Source organism: Typopeltis vanoorti, chromosome 11 (assembly GCF_054136105.1).
Source record: "Typopeltis vanoorti isolate ZY-2024b chromosome 11, IOZ_Tvanoo_1.0, whole genome shotgun sequence".
Lineage (NCBI taxonomy): Eukaryota > Metazoa > Arthropoda > Arachnida > Uropygi > Thelyphonidae > Typopeltis > Typopeltis vanoorti.
The window spans coordinates 21,826,727-21,846,755 of NC_143559.1; the positions used below are offsets into that span (position 1 = coordinate 21,826,727).

At 35.1% G+C, this 20,029-nt stretch overlaps 2 protein-coding genes across 2 annotated transcripts in view; one reads left to right on the forward strand and one right to left on the reverse strand.

Annotated features, from left to right (window-relative positions):
- The window catches only part of LOC150101362 (uncharacterized), a 31,674-nt gene extending 27,060 nt beyond the window's left edge, over window positions 1–4,614 (forward strand). Inside the window, exon 4 of the mRNA XM_090400732.1 lies at window positions 3,910–4,614. Within this exon, the coding sequence (XP_090256858.1) occupies window positions 3,910–4,313 (404 nt within the window). The 3' untranslated portion in view covers window positions 4,314–4,614. The remainder of the gene's footprint in view (window positions 1–3,909) is intronic.
- LOC150101361 (phospholipid-transporting ATPase ABCA3-like) overlaps window positions 1–12,775 on the reverse strand; it is a 646,575-nt gene extending 633,800 nt beyond the window's left edge. Inside the window, exon 1 of the mRNA XM_090400940.1 lies at window positions 12,675–12,775. The gene's annotated coding sequence lies outside the window, so the exon portion shown is untranslated. The remainder of the gene's footprint in view (window positions 1–12,674) is intronic.
- Window positions 12,776–20,029: the final 7,254 nt, after the last annotated feature.

Here is a 20,029-nt window from a genome sequence, read left to right on the forward strand (position 1 = left end):
TTTATCAAAACTGAATAATACAGTAATCCATTTTTGAATAAATGTTTCCAAAAAAAAAAAAATAATAATAATAATAAAAACCATACGAATGCATATATCGCGTATTTCGACTAATATATTGCAAACGAATTAATATGTAAAACTATATAATTTAAAAATTAACGAGTGTAATAAATTTACGGAATTGTTACGAATGCTTGGGCCGTAATGCAATTTGAAGTTATTCGTGTACATTTTTTGGTATCCCACAGCTTGGAAACCTGCTGATTGAAACAGCTTTCAAGTTTGATCAAATAATTTTATTTTATTTATTTATTTTTGACTATCCAAAATGTATCCTTATACAAGATACAGGTTTTCCTACCTCGTTTAACGCGATTAATTAATCCATCAATTAACGGGCGCTAAGCGAAATCGCGTTAAGAAAAATACAATAAACAATAGGAATAATTATATTCATCCATCAGTTAGCGTAAATTTAGGGGAAAATAAAAGTAAAGCTATATTAGAGGATAAAATCATCAAAGTTAATAAAAATCAATTGCTTACATTTTTATTTAACGTCTAAACATTTGTTTTGAGCTATTTTTTAAGACAAAAAAAAATAAGATGTTTCAATCGTGCTCGACTTTTTCATCTTGTCATGCAATTTGCGATAGCTGGCGATCGCTTTATTATGATGTAAAAATATTGAGAGCTTTTGCCTGAATATTCCCTGCTAAGAGGTATTCTTTTTTTGGCTACAATCCTCAATCCAGAATGAGAGAAGACGCTCCATCTCGATCATTAGATGGCTTCAATTTCGGGTGATCTGCATACTTAAAGAAACAGTAGCAACTTTTCCTTGTTCTTTGTATATCCTTTGCTCTTATTTAATATAGTCCAAACTGTAGATTCGCTATATCCCAGGTCTCGCACAATCATTGTATTACTAGCTCCACTTTCATGTCTCTTAATGACATCCAGCTCTTCCGCTCGCTGTAGATTGGCGACAAAAAATTTCGCATAACGTAAAAAATTCGCGTTTGATTAATCACTCGCTTAAAGCTGGAAATAGTATAATTCCACTCAATCGCACATATGGAATTCGCGTTAAGTGAGATTTTTCTGTAATTCACCATGAAACTGAACCTTTGAGCCCCCCTTCTCCGTTCCTCCATTATACGGCTCATGAATAAAGCCACAAAACAGGTAATTCAAATCATGCACACTCTTCCGCACCGCTATTTCGAGTTCTATCTGCAATTAAACTTTCGGAATTACCCTCCTTACCAGGGGTGTAGTCCTAAAAGAAATAGTACATTGGAAACAAAAATCAAGAGCACGAAGTGCGCCATTATTATTGTTATTATTGCGACGGCCATATGTCAGAGAGATTGCCTTGTTTTCGGGGGGGGAAAATGACAAGAGCGGCAAGCTGCTATTTTTTGAACGAAAGCTGGAAATGCATTATAAGTCTCATTATTATAATTCTTATAATTTATTATAATGAATTTAAAAATGTTGATAGTTTTAAAAAAGTACCAGGACGTCGCCCAGGCCAGACTACACCCCTGCTCCTTACTGAAAAAGGCTACCACTAGCGTAATAAACAAACCATACGTCTTGTCGATAGTTATATATATGTAGAAAGTATTTTACCTTGGATATAATAAATGTTAAAGACCCAAGCTATTTTAAACCTGGTTTTACTCCATTTCCCAAGTAAACAAACAGACAAGTAAGTCAAGTTTGCGCCTGCAAGTATTGCAAGTCTGGGTGACCCCACACGTAGCGCAAGTCAAGGCAACTGGTGGTAAAGGTGGTTAAGCTCCGATCACTATTCTTAATGGTCGAAATCGGTCTGGGTAATGGCCCCTTGCCTTTAATACATAGCATCATACATCTCCTCCAGGAGATGTGCTTTGCATTAAGGGCAAATATTAAGAATAATGATCAGAGTTTACCCACCTTTACCACGAGTTGCCTTGACTGGCACTACGTGTGGGGTCACCCAGACTTGAAATACTTGCAGGCGCAAACTTGACTTACTTGTTTGTTTGCTTACTTGGGAAATGGAGTAAAACCATGTTTAAAATGGCTTGGTATCTTTAACACATACATATATATATATATTTTTTTTTTAATATTTTTTTTTGTACGAAATATCTACTGATTTTCAAGTGCTAATTTAATTGCGTGGTCTTGGACTGTAAGCATTCCGAACTGAGCACACTGAACAATTTCTTATTTAATGAAAATTGTATTTCGCTTTGCAAATACAGTATGATAAATCTTAAGTTGCGGCTATCTTAAGTTTCCAAAGTCATGTTTCTTGTGTCATTCCTCTCTTCTGGTGAGTGTGTGCGTGGTGCGAGCGCATGTAAAAATATGAATCCGGAACGCCTTATATAATTAATAAATTTGCGTATATAATAGTAATCTACGTAATTCGACAATCGACATATTATTATTACATGACACCTGCAAGGCCTTATTGTGAGAGAGCACTCTTGAAGTTTACACCGTCTACACTACTTAATCTTCCATCTCCACGTTACGTTCTATCCGCAATCTACACATTACGCCATCTTTCGCCCACTAACAGTATTTTAAGGCCAGATGAGAAATCGATTATTCCGAAAACGAGTGCTAGTCTTAACACATGATCACACAAGTAAGTATTCCAGCATGGCCAACTGAAACTAAAATCATGTCAAACATGAAGCAAAAGTACTATTGCAAAAGAGCGGTACGCATAGGTAACAGTATTACTTCACGAGGGGATGATGCAAAGGTTGGAGAAAGGCATTTTGGGATTAAAATTTTCTCAAAATAAAACCTCCAATTTAAATCCATGGAGTCCTTGAACTCATCCTAGGGGAGCACTAAATTCTGTATAGCCATCGTCTGCACTACTCATCCTTCCCTGTACACATAATAAATAGTAGTCCTACCAAAAAGTAGGCGATAGATGGCCTGTAAACACACAGGCCATCTATCGCCTACTAACTTTGCATTCTAAATGTATATTTAAAATTTATATGTGCTTTGGCCGATATGCAGGATGAAAAACCGAATAACCGGCTAATTCATCTTCACATCAAAAAAACCTGATAGAGACACCTCCCTAAAGAGTACTGTGAAAACCGACAGCGATTCGGTATATAACTGCTCTGATTCTGAGTCAGTATGGTGTCACACTGAAGTATCGTATTTAGGTTAATCCATAAATGCATGCTACTGCAGATATGACAATTCGTAACAGTCTGATTAGGTAATACAAATTAACTTGTTTTAACCCCATTAAAAACAGAAAAGAATGTTTTATTTGCCCGCAAAGATCAAATGTATTAGATTAAGTTCTTTTGGAGTTTCTGAGTATACCGAAAAAAAAAAAAAAACTTCATATCAACCAGCCTTTAAAATTTACTGCGTTGCTCCAAATGCAACTGTTTATTCGCACTGCTAATAATGTATATTCTGTTTGTATCGTGCTGCCTGATTAGCTGAGTTTGTGTATTTACTTTTCGAACAGCAGACAGTAGGTTCGGATCCCCGCATGGATATAGGTGTTTTGTGAATGACTTTAGATGACAAGTGAATTTCCTTCCTCGGAATGAAATCACTGTACACCACTCAAAACTCATCTTACAATTTTTGGAGGCTTGAAGTGGCTTGTTCTCTAGAGCAGAGTTTGTTAAGGTTTAAATAATGAAAGCCCACCTACACAATACTAATATACTACAGGGTTATTTATAGCCTTTCCGTGAGCAGAACTCACAAAAAAAATTTAGAAAGTTTATTAAAATTTTGCTTCGAAAATTTATTAAAACAAGGTTACCTATATATTTCATTGCATCGTAATTATACTAACAAAATAAAGCATTTCAGAATGTACATCACAATTGTTTCATTTTATTTTTATAGTTCTACATCAGACAGAAGCCAGGGAAATTTGGAGAGTCAGAAATGGCAGGAAAATCCATGATCCATTTCCTCTGAATCCTTTTCTTGAAGAATTTCTGTTACAGGAGCATTCAAAACCTTTGTACAGCAGAACTGCTAGGAGTCCCCGTGGAAAAGCACGAATGATGGAAGACGGGCATGAGCTTTCTAATCAGTACGCATACGATGATGGCTACCCAGAATATTCCTCCTACAATGGTCCTTATTCGAGAAGTAAACATTCTACATATATAGTGGGGCAACCTGCAGCGTATCCTGGAGTGATTATGTCTCCTATGATAGCAATGCCGCAGAAAAATACTAGAATTCCTCTGCTTAAAGCACAGCTTGGTTCATTGCTTGATCTTACTTTAGGAATACGATAAATGTTCAGAGAAACTTTCTTTCCCCTTACTTGCGCTAATGATGTTTTAGTTCATAAATAAATAACCATGAAATCTTCAGTTCAATTGGGGGGGGGGGCGCTATGCTAACCTCTTTCCCCAAAATTAAAAGCATGATTACAAAACTTTGTAGCGTTTTGTTTAGTAGAAAATACAGCATAGTAACAACTAATAGTTTAACAATAAAAAAATAAATTTCATTATTAAAAAAAAGGGAAAATATTACCATGGAATTTATTTATACATGTTTGCTTTTTACTACCAAAATAAAAGTAAAATGCAACTTGTGTGCAATAGGGAAAGACTGCATATACTTCATGTATATACTAATGACGAATTTAATTCTCTCTCTAGAAGCGCTTAGCAATCATCCATTTGTAGCGGAAATAAGTACGCCTAGAAAAACCAGGATTGCATAGCAGACAAAAGATCGCTAGTTCTCTAACTGGCTGGTAAAAAAAAAATGTAAAAGGTGCTCTAATGTGACCAGAAACAGACTTACGAAACAACATTGAAGTGTCCACAAAACTACGCTGGCCTTAAAGCTAATGAAGAATAACATCAATTACAAAATACACTCCAACTTTGCGATTCTGAGCATTAATCATACCCACATGCATAATATCCAAAATAATCCGATCGTGAGTATTGTGTACTATGCAAACGGTGTTCTAAACTTATTTTAACACATTAATATGAAAACTGGTTTAAAAATAACACTTGAACAAAGAAGTAAGTCTACTTATGCGAGCTTCCAGATTTTTATTTTATTTTATTTATTTTTTTGGAGGGAAGGGGAGAGAGAGAGAGAGAGAATCAAAAGTTATTAAGAGCAGAACGACGAAAAATGAAACAAGTCGAATTCGATATCATGTAAGAATATCAGTTAATGTGAAATAACTGAACAGAGGAAGGATAAAAATCAGAGGTAGCATCTGAAAAATAGATAAATAAATAAAACCACAGAAGAGAAGAGGATTGAAGGAAGACCCAGAGAATTCATTAGATTGCCTCAAAATACATAAAATGAGGTTTACGTTCCAGAATTAACAAATTTTATAGAGCAACTTGAGAGCTTAGAGATCCCACTACAAATAAGAAAAATGTGTAGGGGTGAATGGAACGACAGGAACTAAAGACAGCTGGACTTGGTGCGATCAATTAAATTAAGATAAAGCAACTAAAGCATAAGGTTTAATCTAGTCCATTAATTTCAAATATTTTCGGTTCCTCCGAAAACTCGGAGTTTTCGGAGGAATCGAAAATTCAGGTGTCCCCGTCAGGTGGGTAAATATTCTTCGTGTTAGAGGGATTTAAAACCCGGCTTCTCCAACGAAGCGACTTGCTATGGAGGAACTTGGAAGAAATGGAGAATAACGACAGGAACAAGTTACAAGTAGCCTAACCTCAGTGTCCAAAACAGCATTATTCCTCAACATTATATCGATAAAGTAAAAGTAGAATTTAGAATGACCGTTTTCTTTCAATCACTATGTTACTATAAATGTCTTGGAAGGAGGGGAATGATTAACATAGCGATTTTTTCCTTCTTTCAAATTACAGGAAAAAAATAGACATGAATACACTTGATAACTGTTATGATTTAATATTTTAAGAAAGGGATTTTTTTTAATAGTTGCTCGTTTTATAGCACTCCTATATAGATTAATGTTTAAATAAGGACAATGAATTTTGAATGAAATAATACAAATGAAAGTTTACTTCGGAGAAATTTAAGTAAACCCAACTAAGGTAGAAATGTACACAGTCTGAGAATTATAAAGCTTTTATAAAATAAATTATTTATTTCAGTACATATATAATTTCGTAGTCTTCTGGCAGAGATTATAGGACTTTACTGTAAACAACATGGATGAAGTTCAAACCGAAGTCTGCCAAAGCATTTTAGGAGAAACAAATGGTTTTGGTAGTCAACTTATAAAAAAAATCCTAATAAGCAGTGACAACTCTCAAACTTTGTATAATCACAATTTTTAAATATTCTCGTAGTTGGATAGCAAGTCACTTTCATCCATTAGGCAGAGACATGCATTTTTATTGATGCCTACACAGACCCCTGTTTTGTAATCTGGATCCCATTTCTTGCACCATTCTTCGCAATAATAATAGACTGGACATAACTGCCAACTCTCTACCTCAGGCAGTACTGAAAAATTAAAATATATTCTTAGATTGTGGCGGAGGGGACCCATATGTATTCTCCTGGGAAACAGAAAAAAAGTATTTTATATATGATCAGTGATCAGTAGCAAAAAAAAAAAAAAAAAAATTCTAACAACCTTTTGAATGAATGACGGTCTCGAAAAAACGTCTTGTTCAAATATTATTTCACAAGGGTATTGTCCTTAAACTTAGCGAGTACGGAGACTATTTTAAGTTCTTAAGGCTGTATATACATACGACATGAAAAACTAATTTTCGGATAAATATAACCCTGCTACTTCAGTGTGGACGGATTGCTATACGGCATAATAGGGTTTCGGTCCAGGATGTTCGTCAAGGAACTACTCACATTTCGCTTTTGTGAAAAATAATATTACGGCTAATATGCTAACTCTCTAAAAACGGCTCAAAAACGTAGAACAATGCGCAAATGTTTATTTGCGCATTATTTCATGACTACATAGCACAGTTCATATATTACGGTATTTAATTATTTCCTGGAAATAAACTAGTTCAGGGGTGGCCAACCTTTTATAATTCATGTGTCGATTTTTTTTTCATTTTTTAGTTAAGATGCGCCATACAAACTTATACCACTTTTCAGCCCTTTAAAAATATGGTAATATGGATATATTTAACAGTTATGCATAAAATGATTTATTATATATATGGTAATATAGACACTTTTAAATAAAAGGATTTCATATAAAGACAAGAAAAACATTAATTATTTTATTGACTTTTGAAATCGCTTTGCTTTTGCTAAGCTTGTAATGTTTGGAGTTAAATCAGTTACAGAAAGCATCAAACAGTTTTTCAAATTTGAATCAGTCAATCGCGACCGTAGTGTTCTTAATCATTTTCATTTATGAAAATGCTTGTTCACATTTGTATGTAGTTTCAAAACGACAGATATAACTCTGAGCAAATTTTCGCAGTTCTGGAAAATGTTCACAGGGCAACGATAACCAGAAATTAATTATATCAGAAGCATCTGGGAGTGATGGAAGTTCATTAAATTTCATTTTCAATAAAGAATTGGTTCTGAGATCAATAAGTTTTATTTGTATGTTACTAGGCATCGTCAAGTTTTTTGTTCAGTAAGTGAAAAGGGATTTATAAATGCAAGTATGTAGTCTTCTTCTTCGGCAAAGTCGCTACGAATGTTAAAGGCCTCTTGCAATAATCTGAGTTTCTCAGTATATTCTGTAAAGTTGCCATTATCTTCAACAGATTCACCATGTTCTTTTAAATGTGGAAATTGACTTAAATCCCCATTTTCTAACTGGGAGATGAACAGTTTTAATTTCATTTTGAATGCACTGATGTCATTTACTAAGCTAGTAAACAATTTGTTTTCTTGGCCTGCAGTTTCAAATTTAGATCATTGTGGTGGCTGGTAACATCAACTAAAAATGCCAAATCAAATAGCTATTTCTCATCACATAACAGGGCTTTTTCCTCATGCAGCTCATTCTTCTCTTCCAGAAAATTACGAACACTTTCTTTCAGCTTCCAAAATCTACTGAGAACTTGTCCTTTAGAAAGCCAGCGCACCTCACAATGAAGAATGAGATCACCATATTCCATATCTAGCAGTTCACAATATTCTATGAATTCTCTTCTGTTTAACTATTTTGCTCTAATTTTATTCACACACTTTACAACTGGTATCATAACATGCTTCAAATTTAGAGTTTTTCCACACAGAGATTCTTCATGTATAATACAGTGATACTTTAGTAGAGAACGACCTAAAAAACCTTTCAAGTAAAGTTACAGTCCCAGAAACTCTACCTACCATTGACGGTACTCCATCAGTGCAAACACTAATTAGCTTACTAGAATCTAGTAGTTGATTTTCTAGACATGACTTTACTTTGTCAAATATGTCTGACCCTCTGGTTTTTCCATGAAGTGACTCAAGACCGATAAGTTCTTCAAAGATGTTAAAATTACCATCAATTCCTCTTATAAAAATGCTTAATTGGGCTACATCACATATGTCAGCGGATTCGTCCAAGCAATTTCATAAGGCGCCTCCAGCATTGCCACACTTTCACAACTTAGTTTCACAAATATATTTTGTCTCTTTTTTATTTCTTCCTTTTTCTTAACCACCTATTCTTTCCGCAACTCAGACCCAGGAACTAACTTCAGTTTTTCTTCTAATTCAGCTTGATGTTTTCTATAGTGTCTGTTAAGATCATGTCTTCTATTATCTGAGAGAATGCTTTCACAAACAATGTACAACGGTTTTCCTGAAGGACCCGCAATAAATAAGAACTAATTTTCCCACAGTTCATTAAACTGGCGCTTGCTATCACCTTCTGCTCATTTTCTTTTGCAAAGTAATGGGTAACTGACCGTAAAAAAAAAATTATTTCAAAAAGTAAAGCTTATTATTAAATAATTTATTTAAATTATTTTATGGTTTTATGAACATTCAAAACATTATGAACATTCAAAAACAGTTCTACAAGTTGAAGATAAGATTCCTGTTTTCATGAAAGCCTAATGCAGTTCTATAACTTTAAAAATATTATATTTTTTTTTCTCATAGAGTGTTTTCATCTCTCTTGTAATATATTATGTCCAATGAAATACGAGATCGCATCCTGCCATAAAACAGTCGATCAGCTGGGAATCACACACACAACCCAAACATCCTCATTACGAAAGCTTTGCTGATGATCAGTTAAATTTTAGGAATAAACCTACTATACGTAAATAAAAAGGAAAGATATTGTATAACACACACACACACACACACACACACACACACACACACACACACACACACACACACCGAATAATTGCAGGATTCAGTAATCATGAAATTAGGGGAGCGGGCAAGAACTTGACATACGCGTTCAAAATGAAAAAAATTATTTTTAAATTTACAGAACTATATTAAGCCTTCATGAAAACAGAAATCTTATCTTAAACTGAAAGAACGGCTAATAAAAACATATAAGTTAGAAAACACAAAATTGTTCACTCACATCGAATCAGAACTTCATCGAACGTTATGACGACAGTCAGATGTAAACTGATTGAGTAACTGGTAACGTATTTCAGCATTTGCCGGTGCCTGTTGCTTCACGATCAAACAAGTACGTATAATAAGTGCGCACTCTAGAATTCAGTGGTAGGTTAATTGTGTTTATATATATAAATCGTATACAACATTTTTTTAAATTTTTCTCTGGGGTTCAGTGCGCCACTTCTAATCATACAATGTGCCATGCGCCATAGGTTGGCCACCCCTGAACTAGTTGTTGACATCTATAAAACTTAGTTGTTACAGCGGTTATTGATGTCAAAATATTTTCATCATTAAATGTTCATTAAATTAGTATCTTAAATTGTATAAAAATACAAATTATATTCTTTATATTCTCAGCATTTTACCAGAATTCAGAATACCAACAACAGTCCTCAAATGAAAGTTTAGTGGAGAAAATAAAATCTTAGTATATGAAAGTGATAGGCAATCTCTACTTTTCTTTTTGCTCACTTTAAGTAGCCTATTACAGTTTCCTATGAATCAACACAAATAATTAGGAGTTATAACTAATCAAAGAAATCACAAACAAAAAATAAATACTGAAACAGCAGTTGATTTTTGGAGCCTCATGTTTACATAAAAACGATATCAAGCCAGGCGCGGTGCATATGAAAAAGAGTATTTTTATACTATTTTTCATATTTAAACAAAAGGCATACAGTATATTTTGAAACAAGCTAAGACAAGGCCTACGGTCAATGCGAAGAAGTCGAGGAGACGACAGCAACGAGCGTAGTTCGCTATAGTTCATGATAATGGCATGTGTTCTTGGAAGGGCTTGTCTGCTCTTAGGAAAAATCCAAGGTAACTGTTGTTATTTGGGATTACAGTGGTAGGTAACTAAGGCTATGAGGCCAGTGTTTTAATGACTTAACTGAGTCTTCTTCTCGGCTGTTTGCTTATCTGCTGGATGAAAAACTAGGGTTCCAGAAGAAAAAACCTGCCACCTCCGTATGAGAAAGGCTAACCTTGAGGTAAAAAGTCCTTATAAGGATTCTTTGCGTCCTAGATTAGATTCCGACCTGAAAGCACAACTCCGCCACCCACGTATGAGACTGGTCATTCATTTTCAGTTGAAAAGCCCTTCAAAAAAGGTTATTTTTAGAACTTTTATAATTACACATAAATCGTCGCCTCCAATGGAACTATGGCATGTGTACCTCCTTGATTAAGACGACCACCGATTTGGCATGTGGATCCTTCTACCAAGTGGTATACTGAAAGGATTGGTAACTGCGCACTGCAGGGAATGGGGATTTATCCACTGGAGGCCAAAACATCCGAGCGTAAGTCAACCTAACTTTTTTTTTTTTTTTAATCAACATGAAAATTTATGTACGTTAAAAAAAAAAACTTTAAAAAAAAGTTTTAACTGTAAAGGAGCAAAACGGAGTCACTAGTCTCAGCTGCTTTGGCTTACTATTTTACATGTCTTCACAAATTCTGTATGGGCTGTAGAACATGACAAGAAAATGGGAAACTTATACAAGGATTTTACTACGCTAAAGCGTATCGTGAACCACACAGAACAATTTACAGCAATGCTGTCCTAATTTTACAAGAAATTCAACTATTGTCTTGGTTGACCGAGAGGATAAATCTACTCAAATCCTATTGGTTATGAATTTGTATCTCACTGCGAACATAAATGTTTGTATTCAGGTGTTAGCTGCCTTTCATCGCATGAGTGAGACGACCACTGTTAAAAGAAATCGTAAAGCTGCTTGAATTAAAAAAAAATAAAATAAAAATACTGTTTGGTTTTTAGTGCAGGATTTTCAGATTATCTACCCCTTTGCGCCCACATGGTACCAATGTATCATGGTTGACAACTTTACGTGAGTGGGATTTTCGCTTTATATTATATAATTATGAATCCATGTCGAAAGGAGGAAATATTTATTTCATTTCGAGGGTTGTGAGTAGGAAGACCTATCAAAAGCTGGTGGAGTAATTTCTTGCTACCACAATATACAGCATCTTATGATTTGCAAAGAAATCTGACTGAAGCAGTCTTTTTTTAAGTTAAGTTATCTGATTTCTGATGTACCTCAGTTCTGTGAATCCAAGTGCTCGCACAGTGCTTTCCCCTTCCCAACTGCTTTATCGTACTAATTTTGCTTAGTGTTCCAGCCTCCTACGAGACAAATAACTTTAGTAATTAAACAGTTCTATAATACCTGAATTCCCTCCCCCCAGCTTGTCTTCATTCATGACCACTACTGAACTGTCACCCTAACGACCTCGGTATCATTTGGATGACTAAGAGACCCTCGCAAAGGCTTTCATCTCGTTTCAACGCGCTGACTTCAATTTAACGGGTTAGGCGTAATCCTTTACAACCTATTGTTACATCCAACTTCAGAAAGGAATTCATTAAAAATAAAACAGCTGCTTTTAATTAGTTATTTTCATTTTGAACAGATCCGTTGGGTTCTCTTCTTATTCTGCGAATCTTATTCAAATACCGAAAATCTTAGTAACATACCATCTCTTCCGAAAATACATTTAAGGATGATCGATGAAACTAGTCTTATTTATGAATAAGCTTGCCAAATAAATTTCTTCTGAAAATGTTCGTAACAGATAACACAAGAACAAATATTTTCCTCTTTTTTATTTTATTTTTTTTTTATTTCTAACGCACAATTGTAGCATAATTATTAAATTCCTTCATAATAAGACGATTCCCATAGAACTGCGCAAAATCTGACCAGCAGCCCAACATTTCCAATGTACTCAAACGACCTACATTGAAATACGCGTCGAGAATTATTTTAACCTTAATTAAAGGCACTTAACCGTGCTGTACTAAGGATACATTTATTTCACAAGTTAGAACAAAATGACTAAACAAATATCAAAATCAGAGAGGGGGAAATGGGTGCTCATGGAATAAAATATTCCAACTTGCTAAAATTTTGAAACAAACTGCTTAATTATATTAGCACTTCGTAAATATTAAAAACTTCACTATTCGTGCATGTCAGATTTAAATAATCTATTTTAAGGTTTAATCTTAAGATAGGCAGATTAGTTCTGCGATCATATTTAATAAATTTCGAACAACATAAAACAAATAAACTTACATAACACTGAAAATACGGCAATCACATATTCCAATATAAAAACATCCTTGTTTATCGGTCTCCAAGCAGAGAAGTTTATTGCGCGCTCTAGCTGTTTGTAAATAAACTACTTTACTGAAAGCAAAATAAATAAATAAATTTTAGCATTCTAAAAACTGATATTTCACATTAATGAGTTATAAAATTCTTTAAACAGTTCACAATTATTACAATAGCTTTTAGTACTACTTTAAATGGTAACGGTGTATATATTTTTATAATATGCTGTGAAAAAAATAAATGCATAAAAAAGGAAAACTAAGGAGTATAGACAGTGGCATAGCTAGAGCTTTTGCCGTATGGGGCGGTCCCTGAGTTTTTCGGCCCTCTCACAACATACACCAAAAATACTACAAAAAAGTCAAAACGACGTATAGGAAAATAAATTAAAACGCTATGTTTATTTTTTTAGTAAAACTTTAACTTCAACTTTCTAAAATGTTATTTTACTTGCTTTTCTCTTAGCAAAATTGTCGGTGACAATGGCGAAGTCTATTTCATAGTAACCAGGTCATTCTTAATCTAGTTTATTTAGAAAAACTCCTCTCACAACTAGCAACACTTACAGCAATTGTGAGGAAAATTCGCAGTAGTATTACAATATTTGGAAATGAGTTCTCGAGACTGTATTTTAGAATTAACTGCAAAAGTTCAAAAAGGTTCAAAGTGCCGCTCGGGACGGACAGCCCCCTCCGCACCCTCCCCCCTAGCTACGCCACTGAGTATAGATTGATTCATAAACATCTCATAAAAGCTACCAATGAACTTAAATTTCATCTTATTATTCCAAAGTTAGATATAAATACTCACAGAACGGTTAAAATGCTTGTACGTAATTTTAACACTATTTCCCGATGAGATATCTACTTATTTCTTCTTTATGCCTTTGTCTTAGTAATTCCAGGTGCAGACTGTGGAATAGACCATGAGTTATTAGTGGCTACGATATATGCGAAATTATGGAAACTGAAAACAACACAAATGTCGATCAGATATGATCTTGGAAACATACCAGCTGAATATAATATTAGTATACAGAACAGATTCAACACACTCAATTTGTGTGAAAGAGAACCAGATAAACTATGGGAAGAGATTAAAAGATACAATTAAAACAGAAGCAAAGAAGAATATTCCAACAGTTTGTAAGAAGAAGTTTAAATGGCTGTCAGAAGATGCCATCAAAACTGTTCAGGAAAGGAGGAAAATGAAGGCCAGAGGAAATTTGCAGGAAGTGCGGCATTTGAATACAGAGTTTCAACGACAAGCCAGAAGAGACAAGGAAAAATATTTTAAGCAGGAATGCCAACAAATAAAAAGACCAAAACAAGAAAGGAAAAACAAGAGATATTTTCAAAAAGATCAGAGAACTAACAGGGAAGTTTAGTGCCAAGTGACAATGTTGAAAAATAAACACAAAGGATATCTTACAGAAGCTGCAGACATCAAAGAATGATATAAAGATTATAGAGAAGCCCTTTACAGAAATGACTCAAAAATTACTAAGAAATTTGAAGAGCAGGATTACACACAAGAGCCAGTACCACTGGAGAGTAAAGTGAGGTAGACACTGCAACAGCTATCCAGTAAGAAGGCACCAGAAGGGGATGGAATACCTATTGAGCTGCTCAAAGCCCTGGGAGAAGAGGCAGTTAAAATTTTAACAGCTCTGTGTCTGCGAATTTGGATAACAACTAAATGGCCTAGGGAATGGAAAAAATCAGTTTATATACCTTTATTGAAGAAAGGCGATCCAAGAGAGTGCGAAAATTACAGAACTATAGCACTGATTTCTCATGCAAGTAAAGTCTTACTTGAGATCGTTCAGAAATGACTGGAGCCATTCATGAAGAGAGAAACGCCAGATGAACAGGCAGGATTTCGTAAAGGCAGAGGAACAAGAGATCAAATCGTCAATGTGAGATGGATAATAGAAAGAGCACAGGAATATCATCTACCTTTGTTTCCTTGACTATAGCAAGCCTTTACTCTGTAGATCATGTGAAACTGTGGAATGTAAGAACAATGGGAATACCAGAGCATTTCATTATCCTTCTGAGGAATCTTTATTATGAACAAGAAGCTACTGTCCGAACAGATCTTGGAGAAACTGAGTATTTCACAATAGGTAAAGGGGTGCGACAAGGATGTATTTTATCTCCGAAAGTATTTAACTTGCACAGCTAATACATTTTAAGAATGGCAGGGCTGGAGGAGTCTTCAGTTAGAATGAAAATTGGTGGAAGAAATATTAATAATTTGTGGTATGCAGATGATACACCTTGCTAGCAGAATGCAAAGAACATTTGGAGGAACTTATTACGAAAGTTAAAGAAAGATAAAGTTATGGCAACATGTGAACTTAATGATTTTGAAGTAAATGGGGGGAAAATGAAAGCAGTTAACAATTTTGTGCTCCTAGGATCCCAAATTTATCAAGATGGTTATTGTACTGAAGAAGGTAGAAGATTATTACTCGGAAAGAAAGCAATGACAAATTAAGCAAGATCTTTAAAGATAAAGATGTTAGCCTCGCAACAAAAATCAGAATCCTGAAAGCAATGGTATTCCCTGTGGTTCTGCATGGATCTGAAAGTTGGACTCTGAGAAGAGTGAAAGAAGGAAGATAGATGCATTTGAATTATGAGTTTGGAGACGCTTACTAAGAATACCATGGACTGCAAAGCAAACTAATAAATCAGTAATAGAGAGAGAATAAAGCCAGATTTCTCCCTCGAAGCTATGATCATCAAGCAAAAATTGTCATACTTCGAACATATTATGCGAGAAAATAACAGTCTGGAGAAGATGATGATTTTTGCTAAAGTTGATGGAAGCAGGAGAAGAGGAACACCAAGAATTAGATAGGAGTTAAAGAAGCAACTGGAATGCGCTTGGAAATTCTGAAAGATATGACCAGGGACAGATCTGTATGGAGAATGTGTGACCATAGAATCACCAGGAGTCGAAATGACTCGAACATAACAACAAAATTTAGTAATAAACTAGTAAACACATCGAGGCAAAACTTCGACGTGATATGTACTTTCTCTTGCAAACTGGATTTCTTATGCACAAATTTATGTTTACAGTTTTGCATATATCGCTTAATACTTTCATTGCCAAGCTAAAAATTGGAATTTCGTGTGGTGGCCAAATTTTTTTTATTTTTTTTATTTAGTTAGCGACGTTTGGTGAGAACTCGCATCGCGTGATCGCGCGATATCGTTCATTGCCAAGCTGAAAATTGGAATTTCGTGTGGTGGCCAAATTTTTTTTTTAATTTTTTTATTTAGTTAGTGACGTCAACGCGATAACGCGTGATCGGCCGTTTGGTGAGAACTCGCATCGCGCGATATCGGTGATTGGCAATGAACGTGTTAAAGGCCAAAACCAGATAACTAGATGGATACCTCTGCATTGCCTTTAAAGAATGGACAGAACCGAATAGATGTCCAATCCTCACCGTCACGACATGCGCCCAGTTGACAGGCATCCACTGAGTGCTCAAAGAACGAAAATGTACTGGCACTATGGAACCGTAGCCGCTCTATATTGGCTTTAAAATAGAAATGGAGTCCGAAGACTCATCGCGGGAGGTTGAACACTTACAAGACCCCAATATACCTTGAATATATTCAGTGTTGCAGCACTGACCAACCACTCTTGTAATACATTCCATTCATTAACAATCGTATGCAAAAAAATTTAATTTTTCACTTCATTACTCATATGACTTTTGTACCGTTTCCAGTAATGATCTCTCGGTCTTGCATCATAATTACTCGTGCAATAATTCCCTTGTATCTATTTGAACTTCTTTAAACTTCTTCCTCAACAACTAATAATATCTTAATTATACCCCCCCCCCTATCTGTTCAAGTTCTGAATGCCAAATTCCGTCGATCTGTCCTCATACTCAATATCTCAGAGTCATGAGGCAGTCTTAGTTATTTCCCCTAAACTCTCTTTATCTCCAATGTTTCTTATCACCAATATAGCCAGGTAATCAGATCTGCAAAGCAATCCAAATGAGGCCAATTAGTGCCTTATACAGTGGAATTGTCACCTCCTTTATCCGCATGTCAGCGTTCTTCGCATTAGAGCAGCAATTTTCTCAGTAGCCCTCAACTTTTGCAGTGTGTCCCCTGAACTTCAATTCGCTACCAAGATCCCCAGATCCTTTGCCTCCTCCACCTTCTGAAGCAAAGTTCCTCCAAAATTTTAAACCTCATTCCATCTTCTCTGACTAAACTGCAAAACTATACTAAATAACTTCTTGATGATGCTAAATTAGGAAGAGAAAACTACTGAATGTCTCCTTTCACACCGTTAACACATCATTAATAGAAATTGAACAAAGCGGTTCCAGAACAGAACAGTGTGGTACCCACCCTTCAATTTCCTTTTTCAGACTTGACAGGAGCCAGCGAGATGGTGGAGACACCATCTCGCTGGCTCCTGTCAGTCAACCTTCCTTGAAACCAATCTACTAAATAACTATCTATCCCATATCTCTCAATTTCTACGGTAGTTGACCACGCGGTACTCAGTCAAAAGCTTTAGCAAAATTCACATAAATCACGGTATAAGCATCTCTTCTGTCCAATATACTAGTCATCCTATTAGACAATTTTTTCTGATCCTTGTCAAAAAAATAGCAAAGTAGGAAACGAATCCTAGGAAGCATATAAAAACTTTTGGGAAAATTTGTATAAAAGGACAAGGTTAATAATAATGGTATGTGTACCTGTTTAATTTCTGTTCAGGATATGGCCGATCACTAAACACCATGTTCCAAGATAAAAATGGGCACAAGATCACATGGAGAGTAGACAAGAAATAAAACCCACTGAGTGTTATTGTTTATAGTGATTTCTTCATGTTAGTTAAGCATACAAAGAGTATAAAGAAAATTTGAAATTGGAAGTAACCACTTAAAACTAAGTAGGATAAAAAGAATATCGCATGAAAAAGAACAATATGTAAGAAAGCTTTAAAAAGAATTAAAGTTAAACAGCTTGTATAGGCAAACTGTTTCAACAGTCACATCCTACCAGCATTAACTTATGGCAGTGAAGCCTGGAACATAACTGCAAGCGAACAAAGCTTAATAACAACTCAACATGCAATAGAAAGAAGAATGTGCAATATAAATAAAACAGGTCACGTAAGACACACAGAAATCAGGAAGAAGTCTGGACTCAAAGATGTAATAAAAATCATACTACAACAGCTTAAGCAGATTGGCAGGACATCTCGCCAGATGTCCTGTCCATCTACTTATGCTGTTGTAGATTGAGAGACAACAGATGGACACTCAGAGTAACTAATTTATATCGAGAGAAACCAAAAGGAAACCTTGAAAACCGGCCTTAATGTGGGAAGACCCAATGATCAAGAAAGTTGGAAGAAAATAGAAAAGAAAGGCTGAAGACAGGAATAGCTGGACTCTTTACGACCTGCAGTCATGGAGAAATGCTGACTGAAATCATAGGTCCATCAAGATAATATGTAATCAGTAGATTCAACTATACAAACATTATTGAATAAAATCATAAAAGAATTCGAAGATAAGAACCAAACCTTGGAGTCTCGGTGGTTCAGATTGATTCAGCTATGGAGGTGTGTACACCACAGTGGACAAGATGTTAAAGAAGCAGTCTTGACAAAGAACGCATACTGAAAGTTGTTAACAAATAAGTAGGCAGATACTCTTTAACAATACAGAGAAAAAAATGTAAGGGAGAGTTAAACTATATTTAAAAGTAACTAAATAAAAATCAATAGGAAGACTTCAGTGAGAATATGGAAATATATAAGATCTGAAATAAATATCAAGAGGCCAGCAAAATGTTCTGGAAGCTAATGAAAATTATTAGAATTGGAGGAAAGAGTTATGTAAAAGGAATCCGAGATGATAAAGATGAAACGAAAACTAAAGGTGAAGATATTCTAGATGTTTGGAGTAATTATTTTGAAAGACTTGAATGAAACAAAAAATGACAGAACTATTGTACAGAATATTCAAGAGGAATGTGAACAGAAGTACCTCTCAATGCTAGATGTGTACTCCTGGTCAATATTAAAATATATTAAAATCCCGAAATATGGGAAAGTGGCTGGAATAGATTATATTCGAAAAATTCTTAAATATGGATATGTAAAAGTTTTGCAGCGGCTACACTGCATAATTCAGAAGACCTTGTCAGAAAATCGAATTCCACATGAATAGAACTTTCATAGTTCCCATCTATTAAAAAAATGGAAATAAAATTGAATATAAGAATTGCAGGAAGAATTTCTTTATAAGCGTTCAAAATTAGATTTATGCAAGCATACGTTCAATTTTCTCTTCTAAAATTCTTCTTACCCCAAGAGGGTAAGAAGAATTTTAGAAGAAAAATTTGAAGAATAAGCTGGTTCAGACAAAATAAAGGATGCCAAATGTTTACTTTACAACAAATGATTCAGAAATCATGGAAATATAACAAAGAACTGTACTTAAGTTTTCTAGATCTGGTGAAGGCACACAAAAAAGGTGCCCAGAGAAACACTTCTCAGAACACTACAATTATATGGGATTGGTTGGTTTATTGGCACAAGAACAGCAAAGGTCATGCTGGACTATTGCGAAAGGTTACAGTAATACATAAATAATGAACAGTACCGTCAACAGGGGGGAGCATCGAGGCAGCCTGCCTCACGACGAAGGACGCTCGTTAGCCATATTGCGGTAGGAGCCGTCGCTATGAATTGTTAGCGTAGCACGTGCGGATTTATTTATTTATTTAGCGTATGGCATAATAAAGACACATGACATCAGAATATATAAATACATATTTGTGCAGACAATAAAATGATACAAGTAATGCACATATACAAATATCAGGTAAAAAAAATCGGCGACTAAAGGAAATTTTTCTAAGCCTTTTTTTCGACTGGTTCCCGAGTTAGTCGATCTCTGGCACAGGCAAGCGGGTTTTTCCTCCCGGAAACTCGGGTTTTTCGTCCTGTAAACTCAAGAAAATCGACCGTAGAACCCACATTATTTCAGACATTAAATATATTGTGTTAGCGACCACGAGATGGGGGCACATTTGAGCCGTCTCTCTTCACTGTGTACTGCTTAATTAGTGATAGTCTTGGGCCATCTATCTCTGATTGGTACCAGTGGAGATTGAACTGCCCACTCGGTCTCCAAAAGTTAGATAGGGCTAAATGGCCTCGCCTACTCCCTATATACGGGAATAAAAAAGGCGTTAGCTGATTTTTTTTTTTATAAAATAAAATAAAGTCTAAAATTTTAAGTCAAG